This window comes from Chanos chanos, chromosome 9, assembly GCF_902362185.1.
Source record: "Chanos chanos chromosome 9, fChaCha1.1, whole genome shotgun sequence".
Classification (NCBI taxonomy): Eukaryota; Metazoa; Chordata; class Actinopteri; order Gonorynchiformes; family Chanidae; genus Chanos; species Chanos chanos.
In genome coordinates this window covers 38,037,767-38,056,148 of record NC_044503.1, presented here as the reverse complement: position 1 = coordinate 38,056,148, position 18,382 = coordinate 38,037,767, and the positions used below count along the sequence as shown (strand labels likewise).

The 18,382-nt window shown below is 43.3% G+C and overlaps 2 protein-coding genes across 2 annotated transcripts; both read left to right on the top strand.

The window, feature by feature from the left end:
• Positions 1 to 3,027: 3,027 nt before the first annotated feature.
• On the top strand, positions 3,028 to 9,741 carry LOC115820982 (zinc-binding protein A33-like). Its single transcript, XM_030784711.1, has 6 exons — positions 3,028 to 3,486; positions 4,435 to 4,530; positions 7,851 to 8,084; positions 8,531 to 8,613; positions 8,746 to 8,861; positions 9,233 to 9,741. The coding sequence occupies exons 1-6, from the start codon at positions 3,028 to 3,030 to the stop codon at positions 9,739 to 9,741; spliced, it is 1,497 nt and encodes a 498-aa protein (XP_030640571.1).
• A 2,439-nt stretch (positions 9,742 to 12,180) lies between these two features.
• Positions 12,181 to 16,614, top strand: LOC115821757 (zinc-binding protein A33-like). The gene is made up of 7 exons (XM_030785552.1): positions 12,181 to 12,277; positions 12,484 to 12,684; positions 14,100 to 14,446; positions 15,204 to 15,437; positions 15,554 to 15,603; positions 15,722 to 15,843; positions 16,025 to 16,614. Exons 1-7 carry the CDS (start codon positions 12,181 to 12,183, stop codon positions 16,612 to 16,614), a joined length of 1,641 nt encoding a protein of 546 aa, XP_030641412.1.
• The last annotated feature ends 1,768 nt before the right edge of the window (positions 16,615 to 18,382 follow it).

Sequence of the window (18,382 nt, the reverse complement as noted above, 5' to 3'; positions counted from 1 at the left end):
ATATAAAAGAATCAGGAGGAAAGGAAAGAGTGATGACTGTGGGTTTGGACACAATGAAAAGTCCTGGAGCCTGGAGTGTGATGATAACAGTTACGCTGCCCGTCACAATAATCAGGAAACTTATATACCTCGTGACCCATCACACACACGCAGAGTAGGAGTGTATCTGGACTGGTCGTCTGGAACTGTGTCCTTCTACAGCGTCTCCTCTGACACACACACACTCACACACATACACACATTCCACTGCACATTCACTGAACCCCTCTATGCTGGGTCTACTTGTGAAAGAGAGAGTGTGTGTGTCTGTATGAGAGAGAGAGAATGTGTGTGTCTGTATGAGAGAGAGAAAGTGAGAGAGATAGAGAGAGAGAGCGAGTGTGTGTGTTTGTGTGTGTGTATGTGTCTGTGAGAGGGAGAGAGATACAGAGAGAGAATGTTTGTGTTTTTTGTGAGAAAAAGACAGAGAGAGAGTGTGTTTCTGTGTCTGTGACAGAGAGAAAGAGAGAGAGAGAATATGTGTTTCTGTGTGTGATAAAGAGAGAGAGAAAGAGAGAGAGTGTAAGTGTGTGTGTGTGTGTGTGAGAGAGAGAGAGAGTGTGTGTGTGAGAGAGAGAGTGAGTGTGTGTGTGTGTGTGTGTGTGGTCAGCATCACTTTCAATGTTTGTATATGTAATGATATTTTATTTGTGTCTTTCTCTCTGACATGTACATGTTTACATTGTGTTTATAACAAAATAAAAACAAATGAGCAAAAATCTAAAAATAAATGGACAAGAATTTCTTAAAAAAGACAACAAACAAATCTCTACAATACTTTGTAAATTAGTGAATAATTGTTTATTATTACAGTCACAGATTTCTGATACATAAATAAAACTCTGACTGTACTTCATACACACACGTTTGTGTTTGTGTTTGTGTTTGTGAGTGAGGCAAGAGTCTGTGTGTGTGTGTGTGTGATGTAATAGACTTAGTGGACTCTTGGAGGTACCGGGGTAATGTTGTGGGGGTTTTGGGGAGGCATTGATGGATGAACTCCTTATATATGGACCAAAGTACAATTATAATTAAAGAAAAGGAAAGTGTTTGTTGAATTTCATATGAGGTCAGACAAAAATGAGCATTTGGATAATGAGGAGAAATAAGATGAAGGGGGAAGGATTGACAGATCCTAAAGTGATGATGAAAACTTTGGTGGCAGCACGTCTAAGAACTGAATATGTTTATTTTAAAATGACCCATAACTTGTGTAAATTCTCTGAGGTTTGGGGACAAGATGGTGTTTTATGTGTGTTGAACCATGAGGACGAGTTGGTTTTAAACTTTTAGTGTCTTTAGTGTGTTTCCTTTATTGTGTGTGTTTCTTTTACTTTATTGTGTTTTTTAAATTTATTTACTTTTTACATTTGAGGGTTTTTATCTGTAATAACTGCAAACTAACATAACAAACAGACTGCTGCCTGTGTGTGTGTAAGTGACTGATGAAATAAAATTTACTGGTGCCAATTTACCGATTAACTTACTGTTAAAATCATGCCTTTCTCTCTCTCTCTCTCGCTCACACACAGACACACACACAATCTCTCAGAACTAAATGAGGCTTAATGAACTACAGACAGGTGAGATCCATAAGAACTAACAAAATATGTAAACAAAATATGTTTAAAAAGTGGGGTTTTCAGCTCTGAAGCTAAATTTAGCAAGATCTGTGGCACTCAGTTTTTTAAACAGGACCAAATAACTTCTAGATGTGACAGAACTATATTAATACTACACAGAAACAAAATTTGGTTACAAGAAAGTGAAAACTGGTGAAGATATTAATTTTGTTTTTGTATGATTACAACAAACATAGGAAACCAGTGATCCGAGAACAAACACATTAAGACAATCACTGTGAAATCAGTTAAACAATGCCTTACTAAGGTCACTAAATAAAAAAAAAAATACATCAAAATAACAAAACAAACAGAACGTGACTAGATTTTGAGTCTAACGCACGTTGGTTGTCTGAATGGAGTACTGAGCGCTGACCCTGAAATGGGATCATTTTTTGACAGTATTACAGTATGGACATGAATGTTAATTATTGTAGCATTATGTGATCACGTTTGTAAAGAAACTCATGTCCTTCAGCTGCAATGAAGGTCATTGCATGCATGCTCACTTTGCAGCGTCTCTGAGAGATCTGATTGGCTGAAAAGCACAATACTAGAGGACTAAATGGAATATGTTTGTTTTTCGTGCACTCCCGGGATTCCCCTGTCCCACGTCCTGAAGCCAGTTCTCCTAAGAATAGGAGGTGGGGTGTTTGAATAGGAGACTAATTATAGCGCATGTTTAAAACAGTGTGGCTCAAAGCCTACTGTAGCTGTTGACTCACGTAGTGGAAAGTGTTTCACGTCTCAGTGACAAGAACGCAAGTGTGCCTGTTCAAACCACTCCCCAGAGATCTTGTTCTGTCTCAAATGACTGTCAACAGATGGAAAAAGAGGAGAAGTGATTAAAAAAAAAAAAAAAGTGTCTTAAGCGAATATTGAAACTGGAAGGGGCTTTTCTTTTGTCCTGTCTTAAATCTCCCCAGAGCGAGTCAGGAAACCATCGTGGACAGAACCAGGACAAAAGGACATTTGAGAATGTGTCTCTTGTGAAAGGACAGAGGCCTAATTTGAAGAGAGGGGAAGTTTAACAGCTGTAAAACACAGCACGGTTTGAACAGCTCCCTTAATATAGAACAGGGACATGTGTTTGGGGGAGGGGATTGTATTTGGGCACCATTTGTCAGCCAGAGTCTCGTCTGACCCTCCTTTACCCTGACACACCATCTGACAGACCCCACACTCACTCTCTGTGCCACTACTCTTCCAAAACCACCAAATCCTTCCACAGGGCAGACAGGGCCAAGATTGTGGAGTGTGTTCTTAATATTCTCGGCAGCGTAGAGACAGTGAGCTAAACCAAGGAGAAATTTTGAAGACAAAACAACACAATAACAACAACAACAACAACAACAAGGAGAGGGGGATGGACTCTCGGCTGGCCAAGCAGATCCAGTGCTCCGTGTGTTTGGGAGACTTCACAGATCCAGTCAGCCTCTTGTGTGACCACACATTCTGTCGTCAGTGCATCACCGATCACTCGCAGGCCAGCGTCCGGCTCAGACTGTGTCCGGAATGCCGTCGGCCCTACACCATGTGGGACCTGCGCTCAAACCGCGTGCTCCGAAACATGGTGGACGCGGTCAGGGAACACCTGACGGAGCAGCAAGCCCGGTCGGAAGCGGTTTCGTCCGGGTCTGGCCCCAGAGGGAGGTCACACGGGGTTCTGGAGGCGCCGGAGAACCTGGTGTGTCCGGATCACCAAGAGAGACTAAAGCTGTTCTGTGAGACGGATCAGAAACTGGTGTGTTTGATTTGCAGGGATGGAGACAAACATCAAGGACACAGATTCAAACCTGTAGAGGAGGCGGCACAACCAAGAAAGGTCAGTATAGTACAGTACTACATCATAGCACTACAGTACGGATGCGGACTTAAACTGTGGCTCTAGTCTTGGCTCCATTAGTCTGCACATTGCAGTAGTGTTCAGCTCCAGCGGAACCCCTCCCAGAAGCCAAGGGCTCAGAATAGAATAGATTTTGACTTGTGTGAGAACCAGAACAACTTAATATGTAACATGGTGGCTCTGGATTAGTGCAAAATGAGGTGTCTTGTGAATGGTCAAAACTGAAACTGACTTAGAGGAAGATCTCAGGATATTCGGTGGCGATGTTGTCCAAGTGATTTGTAGTTTTACGGATACGACAGCATGTCTTCTGGTAAGGTTTTAGTTAAAGTTAGTTAAATTTTTTTTTTCTCTAGCTTGGCTGTTAATGCTTATGTTTTCTCTGAGTGAATTGACATGTACTGGCCATGCTGTCAGGAAGGCAGAGAGGTGTGGTTTTAGAACAATAACCAGGCTGCAGTTTTCACGCCTCTGAAGAGCTCTGGAATGACAGTTCAGCCACGCCCCCTTTGGACCTGACAAGAGAAAATCAGCTGTTTACATTCCACAGTCTCACAGTACACTTCACTACAGTCTGAGAGGCTCAGGTGTTAGTCAGACAAACAAACAAACAAACTAACTAACAAACAAACTAACTAACTAACTAACTCACAGTACAGTTCACTACAGTCTGAGAGGCTCAGGTGTTAGTCAAACAAACAACCTAACTCACAGTACACTTCATTACAGTCTGAGAGGCTCAGGTGTTAGTCAAACAAACAAACAAACTCAGCTCTCTCACATGATTTGAGATGAAGTTAAGCTAATGACTCTTGTGTGTAATTTATTGTCTTGTTTTTGTCTTATGGTCTTATTGTCTTGGGATTGTGTGTTATGTCTTGTTAAAATGTTCATGTTGGCTGATGATCTCTTTTCATCTCAAACTAGGAGGCGCTAAAGGGTCCGCTGGCTTTCTTGTCAAAGGAGAATGAGGAACTGGAGGATCTCATTCAGAAACAGACTGAGGAGATGAATAAAACAGAGGTGACTTTGATCACATCTTATGTAGCATACAAACATATCGTAGAAATCACACTCACTGAGAGGAAAGGCAATCGAGAGATCATTTAGAAATACTGCTCTCTTGTGGTCAGTTATGAGACTGCAGGTGATAGTGGAACGCTAAAACATCTGACAAAGCCGGAAATGAACCTGAAATAATCTGAAATTTAATACCTAAAAATGAGCACACACACACAAAGACACAGACACACACACACATACACACAAAGACACATGCAGCACACACACATTCATTAGCTGTCCTTCGTGTCCGATGATGACGCTTGCTCCAGGGGATGGGGGGGGGAGGGGGTTCAGCACAGCTGACGCTGGTGCCATTTCATGTGGCTGTGGAGGCCGATGCGTGAGCCACACACTCGCCCATGGGTGGGGCAAGGGGGCCCAGTTGTTGGGGTAATGCTGGCTGCCCGTTGGTGTCGCTGAGCGCGTCTTTCGGTCCTTCTCTGTTGGATGGTGTGATGTATTTATTTGGTTGTCTCGGTACAGGTGACCTGCCAGGCCGTTCTATTGAGTGCTAGAGGTTAAAGATGGGTGGGGTTTATGTTGCAGCGCTTCAGGAGGTCTTTGGTATAGTCCTTATAGCGCCTCTTTTGTCCGCCAGCAGCCCATTTTGCATCGCTGAGTTGCCCATACAGGGCTTGGTGGGGTACGCGGTGGTCAGGCATGCGGATTGTATGCCCTATCCAGCGAAGATGCTTTTTAGCTACTGCTAATTCCATACAGATGAAGTTGGTAATGAAGAGGATCTCCGTATAGGGAATTCGATCTTCCCAGGACAGCCAAAGAATTTTTTGAAGGCATCGGATGTGGAAGGCCTCCAAGCTTGTCATACGCCGTCTGTATGGGGTCCATGTTTCTGCCCCGTAGAGCAGAGTGGAGGCACATACTGCACAGTTGTCGGATGTTGAATAGATTTCCGTCAAGGCGGTACTCCATCTCTGTCTCCCAGGGCATGGTGGAAGAGCTGGGTAATGGCTGAGAGGAGGAGATTGAACAAGACTGGTGCCAAGACACAGCCTTGCTTCACCCCAACGTTGACCTTGAAGGACTCTGATTGGAGTCCTCCTGTGAGGACTCTGGCTTGCATCCCGTCATGCAGTTGCTGCAAGACAGAGAGAAACTTGGTTGGTACCCCAAGTTTGGAGAGCAGTTTCCAGAGCATCTCACGGTTTATGGTGTCAAAGGCTTTGCTGAGGTCGATGAAGGCTATGTACAGGTCTTTGGGCTGTTCTCTGCTCTTCTCTAGCAGCTGCTGTAAGACAAAGATCATGTCGGTAGTGGATCTGGATTTCCGGAAACCGCATTGTGTTTCCGGGAGAGCACTTTCTGAAATGTGCTCCACTAGTCTGTTGAGCGTGATCTTTGCCAGTACTTTCCCTGCGATAGAAAGGAGAGAGATTCCACGGCTGTTCCCACAAACTGCTCTGTCCCCCTTCTGTTTGTAGATGACCACAATGTTTGCATCCTTCCAGTCCTGAGGAAGGATCTCGGACTTCAAGATGCTTGTGATCAGGAGGTGTAGGCGGCGTGTGAGGAGGTACCCCCCATATTTGAGCACCTCTGCTGGAATGCCATCAGGTCCTGCACTTTTGTTGTTCTTCAAGCCCCTGATGGCTTGTCCGGTTTCAGAGAACTGTGGCGGAGTGTCACGGTGCATGATTGGTGGGAGATCTGGAAGTTTGTTGAGTTTGTGGAGATCAACAGGGTTGGTGTGGTTAAAGAGGGTCTCGAAGTGATCCGCCCAGCAGCCAAGGATCTCATGACGGTCCTTGAGGAGAGTGTTCCCATCTGCTGATTGGACAGGGGCAATAATTTGCATCCTGGGGCCATATAGGGCTTTGATGACATCATAGAAGCCCTGGGTGTTATTGCAGTCTGCAAGGTTTTGGATGTCTTGTGCCTTCTGCAACCACCAGGTGTCTTCCATGATCCGGAGAGCATGTTGGGTCACAGCTCTTGCCGCAGCAAAAGTGGCTTTCAGGGTGGAGTATCCAGGACTAGACAGGAGAGCTTTATGGGCTTCCTGTTTTATTTGCAGGAGTGATTGGATTTCGGCAGAGTTGTTGTCAAACCAGTCCTGATGACGTTTCCTTGACAGACCAAGTGCTTCCGAGACTGCATTTTGGATAGCTGTGCGCAAAGCTGACCAGTCAGTGGATTCCTCCGGAACTTGGTCAAGGTTTTTTGCAAGGAGACGTCGGAGGTTGCCTGTGGTGGGGTTGTTCAGTGCTGTGCGGTTGAGTTTTCTGTTTGGGGCTGTCTTTGGGCGACGGAGTGGAGTGTCCATGAGGAGTTTGGATCTGACCATTTGATGATCAGTCCAACATTCAGCACTGCGCATGGCTTGGGTAATAAGAACATCCTGTCTGTCCTTTTGACGGACAATGATGTAATCCAGGAGGTGCCACTGTTTTGAACGGGGGGTGTTGCCAGGTGGTTTTGAGCCTGTTCTTCATTTGGAAGATGGTGTTGATAATGACCAGGCGATGTTCTGTACAGAGGGAGAGGAGCTGGAGCCCGTTGCTGTTCATTTTGCCCACTCCATGCTGGCCGATGACTTTTCGGCATGTGAGATGCTCTGTGCCCATTCTAGCATTGAAGTCTCCCATGAGCAGGGGTTTGTCTGTGGATGGGGTTTTCTGGATGATGTAGTCGAGACTTCTGTAGAAGTCCTCTTTGATGTTCGGTTCTGTATCTAGGGTTGGTGCATAAGCACTGATGAGGGTGGCGAAGTGTCACTTTGTGAGAGGGATGCGCCATGTCATCAGCCTTTCGTTGATGCCAGTGGGGGATTCTGGGATCCATTGCAGTGGCTGGGTCTTCACTGCGAAGCCAACTCCGTGAGGGCGGCGACTGCGATCAGGAACCCCTTTCCAGAAGAAGGTGTAGCCCGCACAACTTCTGTCAGGGAGTCCTCACCGTGTAGCCTGGTTTCACTGAGTGCTGCGATGTCGATGTTATACTTCGCAAGCTCCAGGGCCACAAGTGAGGTCTACGGTGGGGTGTGTCCGTTTTTTCAGCCGTATCCAGGAGGGTGCTTCTGGACCCCAGGTGAGGGGGGGGGGGCAGCGGCAGAGGCTGGAGGAGGGAGATTGCAGGCATCCCTACATGCAATGGCTCGTTTAGCAAACTGCACTAGACGCGTCAGCCAGCCAGCCCACACACACACAAACACACACACAAAGAAAAACAGGACCCAACATGGCAAGAAGTATAACAGCTCCCTAGTTGGTCTAGCGCGATTTAGTAAACTGTTCTTTCTTCTTCTTCGACGTTCCCAGGAGAAATCCAGACTCCTCTCAGCTCAGATCTCTGCTCAGTTTGAGGAGATGCATCAGTTCCTGAGAAAGAAAGAGGAAGAGGTGAAGAAACAGCTGGAGGAGGAGAAGAAGAAGGCAGTGGAGGTCATGCAGAAGAAGCGGAGTGAGATAGAGGGAAGATTGAATGAGAGCAGAGAGGAGGAGGGAATGCTTCTGTCTGTTCTGGAAACAGACCAACCCGATGGCTTTCTACAGGTCAGGCCTGGGCCCACGAGTGTGTGATGTGTCTCAGTATACAGCTACTGATCTGGAATCAGTTCATTTTCAATACATGATATGTGACGGGACTCTGAGAGGCCAGAACTGATCCTAGATCTGCACCCTTACCCCAAAATATTTTAAATATATGACTGTAAATTCTCTTGGTTTGGTCGTGGTCTTGTCGCTTTAGTATATTCAGTTTTACTGAACTTTTCTCAAATTACCAAAGCCTTACCGGTTAGTGCTATATAAGAACTTTTTTTGGCCTCTGTGTGTTTATCTGTGTGCGTGTGTGTGTGTTTGTGTGTATGTGTGTCTGCGTGTGTGTGTGTGTGTGTGTGCATGTGCGTGCGTGCATGTGTATGTGTGTGTGCATATGCGTGTGTGCACGTGCGTGTGTGTGTCTGTGTGTGTGTGTGTGTGTGTGTGTGTGTGTGTAGTGGTGGACTGAACAGGGAATAAGTTTAGTGGAGGGGATGAAGCAGAGAGAGAGCAAAGACAAGAGGAATGAAAATGCTCCTGGGTGAGTTTCTTTCTTTCTTTCTTTCTTTCTTTCTTTCTTTCTCAAAAAGACAAACCAGACCTCTTGTCAAAATCTAAAATGAAAAATGATCAACAGAATACTATGTGTCTGTGTGAAACGACCTTTGCTCAGGTATAGGTCAAGAGTGAAGGGGCTCAGTGTGACCCCTGAGTCTCTGTTTCTGGGACCGTATGAGAGTCACCTGCAGTTCTTCGTGTGGAAGGAGATGCTGGGATCCATTAAACCAGGTGTGGAGATGTTTCTAGAGAAAAGTATACAAACAATTCAACACAATCTAAAAAAACCAAACAAATAACAACAACAAAAAACCCCCCTTTAAGTCTTGGACCTACTCGTTAAATATAGTGTTTTATATTCGTTTTGTTCTCTGATTTGTCCAGCAGTTAAAATATCTTTTTAAATCTTTTGAAGTAAATTTATAAGCCCAATGCTACTGTTTTAAAGTAGGGATACAGAATAAGTTTACTGAATGAGTGAATATGCTTGTAAAAGGTGAAAGGAAACCTCCCTCTAACATCACCGCAAAATCAGCCACCGAGCGGTGAATTTTGTATTATGATCTCATCCAATCGCATTCTCTCTCATATCTTTCCCATAGTTCCAGAGCGCCACGTCATCCACGACTGTGGCGACCCGTATCTGCGGGTGTCCTCTGACGGCCGCAGCGTCACCAGGACAACCAAAAAAGGCTTGTTTTTCCTCTCTAAAGACTACAGGCCTCTGGCCAGGACTTTTAAGAGCTTCCAGAATGGACAGTATTACTGGGAGTTGGAGGTCGGAGCCAAAATGGACTGGATCGTAGGCTTCGATGGTGGGATGGTGAGCGACGCCAAGATCAAGGACATCGGCCTCCACCTGAAACACGACCAAGGCTACTGCATCAAGGACCAACACACTCTAACTCACAAGGAGCTGACGGCCAAGCCAAGGAGAGTGGGCGTTTACCTGGACTGTGACAGGGGTCGAGCGTGTTTTTACAACGCCAACGACATGTCTCTCCTCCACACCTTAACGTACCCCTCTTCTGTGTCCTACACGCTGTGCCTCTCACCTGGAGCGTACCTGGACGGCCAGAACAGAGAGCCAGTCACAGTGTGCTGGTACTGAAGCCGCTCCAACACTCGCTCTGAACCCGACACCACGCGCCGAGGTCTCTCTCTCTCTCTCTCTCTCGTACCGTTTACGCTCCGACGAGACCAACAACCTCCAAGACAGTGTGAGCGCAGACCCAGAACAGTCCGTTAATATTTAGTCTTTTTATCACTTTTCAATTAGAGGTCAAAGTTTCCTTTTTTAACAGTTTGAGGGAGGAATTATCTACACTTGCTTTACGGATTCGCCCACAAGTCATCCTCAGACTGTGGACCTCAGTGGACTAGCAAGTGAAACACAGGATCCAGACCACATGAGTATTATGCTCAAACTGGGTCATATCACCCCACAAAATTGGAGCTCCCAGTTCACGGCGCCAGCGTACACAAGCCCGCAGATGGTCCAATCAGAGGGAAGGAAGCTAAATGGCCCAGCAAATGAGCTAAAGGAGTGATCTTATGGTCCAATCAGAGGGAAGGAAGTCAAATGGCCCAGCAAATGAGCTAAAGGAGTGAACTTATGGTCCAATCAGAGGGACGTCTTTTGAAGGAAGAGGGTTTACCCTCTACATGGGCCTTTAGTGGCTCATCTCAGCTTTACCTGTTTCAAATGGCAGGCTATATCTCTATACCTTTATTACTCTTACATTAATGTCTCTGAGAATGTGAGGGTATTGAAGACATTTTTAACAACACAATTATTGCATAGACTACTAATCACCACTAGATTACATGTAAACAATATACGTTTTGATTGTTTCATTTCTAATTTAACCCTATGCTGATACCATGCTGGTCAGAGATTGATTAAACTAACAAAACTTTTCTTTCATAACTGTAGGCTACATGCTCATTTGATACTGGAATGATAAGTATAATCGTTATTTACATGAGGTTTGTGCCATTGTAAGTGCCCAGAACTTCTGTGCTCTCGTTTATACAGTAACTGTGTTCGGTTTGGAGGCTGTGGTGTTGTTCGAAGAGATTTAACTCAAGTCACTGTGAGGTGTTTTGTGGACTTTGATATGCTAATCTCACAACTGACCAGACTTGGACCCTCAATTTCACTTCTGAATGAAGTCTAACAGTGACGTCTAAATCTAATGTCATTAAACAGATGTAAGGAAAACAGCTTGTGGTTTCTCGATATTTTTTGTGTTCATTGTCCACCTGATATATACATATGTAGCACCCCACTCCCTTCTCCCGTTTTTAGGGCTTCACTGGCTACTTTCATTTTTAAACAGTGTCATATGACTGCTTTATGTTATCGCTACGCACTTCAAGTGAGTTTATCTCAAACATGATTGTCCGCTGTGTTGTGGGCGGTATGGAGCCCTTGTGCAAGCAAGAAAGTTATCTTATGTGAACAAGCTAATATCTGCTCAGTAAAGGCATATGCTTTGAAGTGCATTGCGAACTGGTTCAGAGTTTAAATGAAGTATTATCTGGATGCTTACGGCAGCCGTACATACGTTATATACAATAAACGTTTGGGACAATGAATTGTAATCATGTGTAGACTCAGGGGCCAGTTTATTAGGTACAGCTGTCCAGCGCCAGCTTGACCCCTCATTGTCCCTTTGGATAGACGCTGGTTCAGACATGGTTCATGTAATTGCATCACGTAGATACTGCAGATATGATGATTTTACGTTCATGCTGCCCACATTCCGTTCCATCTCATCCCAAACACACTTTTCTGAGTGGAGGTTCTGGGACTGCAGAGGCCTCCCAAGTAAAGCGTCCCATGTTCCGTTAAAAGCACCTCAAAAGAAAATATGGAACCTTCCTGGTGTAGAGGAATTCATATCTGTCAGGTATATGTTCAAAACAGATTAGAGAGGTGTGCATAACATTTTAAAAATCGCTCTACATGGCACCTGAACATGAAACTGCGCAAACTACACGGCAGGCTTGTACCCTTGAGCCCTGATAACTGCAAAACCTAGCAAGGCCGTAGGTGTATGTGTTTTATCATACACCAATCCTTTGACTTCAAAGTTAACCCACAGGTTTCAGTGGTTTACACTTGATTGATTTGAAGCAATGGTCACAGTGAGGGTTAGCATGAGCAGAGACACTCATATTAACCTAAGCAGACATATACACCAGCACTGTCAGTAGCCTAATCTTCACAAAAGGCTGTTCTCATGAGAGGAGCAGTTAAGTACACCTCTATACCATATTCAGTTCTTTCATTATTTTCTCTTTAGTAAATATATAAAAGAACAAATCTCCTTTTGTTTTTGGAAATAATAGCTATTAATTTTCTGTCTTTACCTTATTCTTTGCAACATTAAACATTTTAGAATTGATTTCCAAATTTATAAGGAATGTTTTTTAATTAGTATTATGATGATGATGATTATTATTATATTTTTATTTTTCATTTATTTATCCTCAGCAAAAATCCAGACTCCTCTCAGTTCAGATCTCTGCTCAGTTTGAGGAGATGCATCAGTTCCTGAGACAAAAAGAGGAGGAGGTGAAGAAACTCCTCAAGGAAAAGGAGGAGAAACTGTTGGACCCGATTCAGAAACAGATGAAGCGTTAGAGCGATCCCTCAAAGAGAGGAGAGAGAACGAGGAAATAGTCAGATCAGCTCTGGAGACGTCAGCGGCGGAAGACTTCCTACAGGTTTGATCAGTGTGACATCTTACCTTTACCCTGTTTCAGTGCTCACATGTTTGTCACGTCACATTAAACACGGCGAGGCTTCCTCATAAGACCAGTGTGACCTCTGACCTGGATGAAGGACAACACTACTGGGAGGTGGAGGTGGGAGAAGAACCAGACTGGGGTGTGGGGATCAGCGGTAAACGTTCTGCTGGAACTGGTTCCCAGTGCATCACGCTGTTCTTAGAACAGGACACAGGGCACAGCATCACGTGTGACGCTCCTAAAACCCATTTAGACATCACGGTGCAGCCCAGGAAACTCCGTGTTTACCTGGACTGTGAGATTGAAGCAGTGTCTCTTTTTACAGTGTCTCTTTTTACAATGCTGACAGTCTGACTCTGATTCACACAAAGGAGTGTTTGACCTTTGCCCTTTGTCTTTGTCCTTGAGCTTATCTTAAGGGACAGAGCAGCTCCCCTATGACAGTGTGTTCTTACTGACGCGGGTACAGTTCTGATCACTACATGCCTCTGACTGCCTTTAGCTCTGATGGTCAGATATTTCATTTTCTGAACGTGTTTTTACTTGTATGTTGTAATCTACATGTACAGTAATACATATAAGGAACGTTGTGTGTTTCTGTCTATACAGGTTTTCTCGGTGCCTGGTGATGTATTGGAGTTTTTATTCTGTCTTTGTTCAAATATTTGTATGATTCTTAATAAAACTAAATTAACTTTATCAATCTCGGCTTCATTTTAACCTTCTTAGCAGAAAATGTAAATATATGTCAGTATCTGTATAGTTTTACTTATGATGTGAAACATTGGCCGATGTTGCTAATTTAATTTAAATATTACTCTGATGCTGTTTTTATGAAACAATTAATCAGTTATACACCAGGCATCCTTCAGAATTGTGTATTCTCATAATAGCAGCGCATGTGTAAATGCTTGATACCGGTAATTAAAATTCTAATTACTGAAAGAAAAACATCATCTGTGTGAGAGATACCTACACACTTACTAGTTGTTTTCATTTCTGACAACTCAAAATCAGAAAAGGTTTCTTTGCTCAAATTCTGTTCACTGGCTTTTTCAACGCTTTGGAGGTACAAGGTTTCAGAGTTTTAGGTTAAACCAGACCAATGCTGTTGAGGAGTTTGGAGAGTAAATGAACATCAGAGGGGAGGAGACTGACTGATAACTGCACTCTTTGGCAACCAGAGGAAATGCTGATGCTAGCAATAGCCCAACGGTAAGTATTTAACTAAGTGAATAAGTCAGCGAGTGAATGAATAAATGATTTACTTGATTTGACTTTATTTTATTTTTAGTATCATTTTAGACTATAAATGACCAGTTTGGACATGATATCACATTGTTGTGGTTTAGTTTTAATATGTCTTAGGTTTGCTCTTCCTTCTCCATACAATGTTTTCAGATTTGTTACTGGCTGCATACTAGCATGTTTTGACCTCATGCACACTCTTAATGTTTTCATAAAAGGCAGCCAAAGAGGAATGTGTTTCAGAGATAACCATCTCGTTCACCGCAGTGATGGATGTTACTTTGAGCCGGTTGGTTGAGATTCCTAAAAAGTCACGTACAGCAACTTCTCCATCCATACATGAGGAAAACGCTGCAGTATCAAAGCCCGAGGTTTTATGCAACATTACCGATAAACACTGTCGCGAGTCTATGATGGCGACAGTTCTGTCAGAACAAATTAAATGTCCAATATGTCTCGAAGATTTCACCGATCCGGTGAGTCTGCGGTGTGAACATACTTTCTGTCGAAATTGCATCGTTACCAATTTACAGTCGAGCCGCGGTTCAAGCCGCTGTCCCGAGTGCAGGAAGTCGTACACTCTTAGCGATCTGCGTCCGAATCGATGTATGAGAAACGTGGTGGAGGCGATTCGGGACCACCTGAAGGAGCAGCGGCACTCCTCTGAACTGGTGTGCACTAAACACGACGAGAAACTCAAACTGTTCTGCGAGACGGATCAAAAGCTTATATGTCTGATCTGTAGAGATGGCGATGAACACGCAGGACACGTTTTTAAACCAGTAAACGAGGCAGCCAGGGACAAAATGGTAAGAAAAATCAAAAGCATTCTACTTATTCATATATACTGTATATATATTTGAAACAGTGTCAGTGCAGTTATTCAGAGTGTGTGTATGGGCCCTAAACAGAAATATGTGTTTTTATACTTCCATCTGTAATACAATATTTCTGTCTCAATTATTAATATTTTATATGGAATATTAATGTTTAATTCATATTTCAAGTATTACACATTACATTTAATGTGTTAATTATTTGTGTGTGTGTGTGTGTGTGTGTGTGTGTGTGTGTGTGTGTGAGAGAGAGAGAGAGAGAGAGAAAGTGTGTATGTGTAAATACAGTAAGATAAACATTCAGTTGTTTACTGCATAACATTGCTTGATGAAATGAGATGTTGTGTGATTGTGAGCAGGAAAGGAATTTGTAGAGCCCTGTCCTGTCTCTTCACTACAATGACTTTGCAGAATGAAGTGGAGAGACTGGTGAAGGTTTCCTCATGCCAGATGTCAGATTTGCAGCGGCTAATTAGAGGCAAAGCTAAAAGAATCACAAAGCTTAAGGTGAGTCAGCAGGAGTCATATTACCACCCACTGTCTAATAAAATGCCAAGTCATGCTTTGGAAGGCTGGCATTCTCCATTTACTACCAAACAAATATCTGATCAGAATGACATCAGTAATCCCTTATACTGTTTTTTATCTTTGGAAATGATACCATTTTTTTCTCATTTACCAACTTGTTAAAAGAAAGAAAAGGTTTTGTCAAATTTCTGCTTATTCCCAGGAGAAATCCAGACTCCTCTCAGCTCAGATCTCTGCTCAGTTTGAGGAGATGCATCAGTTCCTGAGAAAGAAAGAGGAGGAGGTGAAGAAACAGCTGGAGGAGGAGGAGCAGAGAGCGCTGGAACCCCTTCAGAAGGAGAAATCCAGGTTAGAAGGAGCGCTTGAGGAGAGAAGGACGATTGAGGAGATTTTAAAATTGAGCCCAGATCTGCTCCAGTCGGACAGATTTATCCAGGTTTGATTCAGCAGTGCATCTGAACCTGAATGTCATATTCAGTGAACCTTAGTGACGCTGTGTGTATGTGGCTGTGTGGATTTATTTGACATCTTTACATTTATCTTTGACTGCAGTGGTGGAATGAGAGAGGATTTTCAGCAACAGAAAAACTGAAGAAAATGAAGTCAGAACCAGCTTCTTTGTATGTATTCGATACCTCACGTCTCTTGAGCAATAAGCAATTACGTAATTAAGGATGATAATTAATAATGTAATTAAGGGTCACAATATCACTTCCGCAGGCCAACGTTTACAAGGTCGTCACACACACCTAAACATAGTTCTGACTCTCTCCAGCTGGGTCCTTATGAGACTCACCTGCAGTTCTTTGTGTGGAAGGAGATGCTGGGAACCATTAAACCAGGTGAGTTCCACGGTCCAGAGCCTCAAAAAAAAAACAGTTAAGAAGTTTGTTGATATCTGCAACTCAAAGAATGATTTTGTGGGGACATGGCCGCTAGCTTGTGGAGCGAGTGGATTGAAAAGGAGCTTTAAGTTCTTGGTGTTTTGCGTGTTGGATGTTGGATGTTGTATTTGTCCGTCAGTTCCAGAGCGTCTGACCATTGAGCCTCAGTTCATCCTGAGGGCGTCCTCGGACGGTCTCAGCGTCCGTCAGCCAGACAGGGAGAAGAACCAGGGCGGAGGCCGGAGGGACCAGGCCGAGTCAAAGGAGACGTTTAGGAGTGGACAGCACTACTGGGAGGTGGAGGTCGGGGAGAAGTTAGACTGGAGCGTGGGTGTCGTGAAAACAGGAAAACTGTTCGGCGAGGACAAGCCGTCGCCGGGAGCGGAGTCGAAGCTTCATCTTAAACACGACCGCGGGTTCACGTTCACCAGCGACGGGAAGGAAACTCCCGTCCTGACCGACGTCCGGGAGAAACCCAGGAAGATAGGGCTGTATCTGGACTGTAAGAGACACCAGGTTTCCTTTTATAACGCAGACAACATGCGACTCATTCACTCAGCCAGCATCAGCTCCTGCCCACCCTACTCCATCAGCCTGGGGCCTGGACTTTATCTGGAGGGGAAGAATGGAGATCCACTGACAGTGTGCTGCTATGGACCCAACTGCACAACAGATCCAACAGTTACCGCAACTACACACAGAGCTCAGCCTGACTCCCAGTCAGTTTAACCTAAAGTGACCTTTCCCACAGCAGGGATTACCTCTCCCTGAAGCCGGGTTTAATTACCTTAAATATTGTGGGCATTCTTTTTTAATATGTCGTTATTACATGATGTTCATGAAATCAGTTTGTGAAAGGCTTGTTTACGGTTGAGTGCTATCTCCATAACAACTTGTTTTCAAGCTTCAAGTGGGTTTGCTAGCTTGTCTGCCTGACCTTTAATGATTTTCAGATCAGCTGCAGAAACACAACTGTTTTGAAAGCAAATTAAAAATACTGTCTGATTCTTACGTTAGTGTTTGACTTATATCTTTGTCTTTAGACTTTTTTTCCTGACATTTTACTTTTGAGTCATTACCTGATTGCTTTTCCTCTCTTGTTGATATTATTGCTTTGATAGCATCTGGGAGGACATTTTGTATGACTGAATACATGATGACATTCATAGTGTCAGGAATGCGCCATACTATTCAGATAAACACAGCAATCAGTGAGTCATCGTTTTCAGTATTAACTTATTAGTATAAACATCCTCACTGGTGAAGATGTTTAATGGTGCGCTCATGTGGCTGCATTTTGTACCTGCACCAAAATATTTACACTGAGAATAGTAACGAAAGTTTTGACTCTTTGATGTTTTGACGTTTTAGCAACTCATAAAATATCGGATATATGGGAGTATATTCATTCATGCTGTGCTTTCTCAAAGGTTGTAATATGACACAAAGGGTGTGTGCGTGTGTGTGTATGTGTGTGTGTTTTAAAGTTGGTCGTATGAATATTGTCAGTTTCAGTGTGGATTGATGGAACAAACTCATTATGAAGAATTCCACAGATTCAGATCCAGGTGAGATTCCCAATCTCCTTCTCTCACCTGTCTGACAGCGAGCACTCGTTTCACTAACTGTCTGATTAGACTGATAATCCCTGTTGTTGTTGTGGGCCATGTCAGTGGAGGAAATGTTGAGACTTAGACTGATCATGGTCTGGCTGTAGTCATTGGGAATGTTAACTTTCCTTTCATCACACTAAACCAGTGCAAGGGATTTGAAAGCTTGAGCTAGTGGTGATAAGTCAGAGATCAGACACAACATTAACGCATAAGTTATTAATTGGGTTTTTCATTCATATAAATCCAGATTAAGACTTAAGGCTGACATTACCAAAATACCAGATGTATTATGTACTCAGTTGGATACTATAACACACAAAGCTACAGAGACATACCAGACAGATACACGTACATACAAACTGGTGTTAGGGACACAGCTAGGAAATACACAGTTAATGTAGTGACTTAACAAAACTAACAAGATACCAAAAACCACAAGATGACTCGCAATCAGCATTATGTCTTTTCTTTGACTTTCTTTCTACATTAAATTTATTTTAACATTATAGGGTTTGGTTTTAATCCAGTTTCTTTTTCCTACTTGTTTAATATCTCGTTAATGTTAAAGTAAGTTTGCTCATGCCATGTTTTCTGAAAAGTTGCAATGATTCTTTTTTTGTGCACAGAATAAAGATACTGAATAAATTTAGGTGCAGATTTTGTGATTTTTTTTGGAGTAATAATCATAACAATAATGCTATTCAAGTCCACTTATTAAATCTGTTAGATCCGTTTCTATAGTTACATGGAAGAAAAGGGTCCTACTAGTAATAATTGTTTCATAATTATTTGAGGAAAACAAAATAATATGATGGAATGACAGACATCTAATATCTAAGAAATTTTAATCACTGTTATACACATACATTATTAATACCTAGGGA

Coding starts and splice junctions, on each gene's coding strand:
- LOC115820982 (XM_030784711.1), top strand. CDS start 3,028: ATGGACTCTCGGCTGGCCAAGCAGATCCAGTGCTCCGTGTGTTTGGGA. Junction 3,487..4,434: donor AGGCGGCACAACCAAGAAAG/GTCAGTATAGTA, acceptor ATCTCAAACTAG/GAGGCGCTAAAGGGTCCGCT. Junction 8,085..8,530: donor AACCCGATGGCTTTCTACAG/GTCAGGCCTGGG, acceptor GTGTGTGTGTAG/TGGTGGACTGAACAGGGAAT.
- LOC115821757 (XM_030785552.1), top strand. CDS start 12,181: ATGCATCAGTTCCTGAGACAAAAAGAGGAGGAGGTGAAGAAACTCCTC. Junction 12,685..14,099: donor ACTCCGTGTTTACCTGGACT/GTGAGATTGAAG, acceptor TATGTCTCGAAG/ATTTCACCGATCCGGTGAGT. Junction 15,438..15,553: donor AGTCGGACAGATTTATCCAG/GTTTGATTCAGC, acceptor CTTTGACTGCAG/TGGTGGAATGAGAGAGGATT.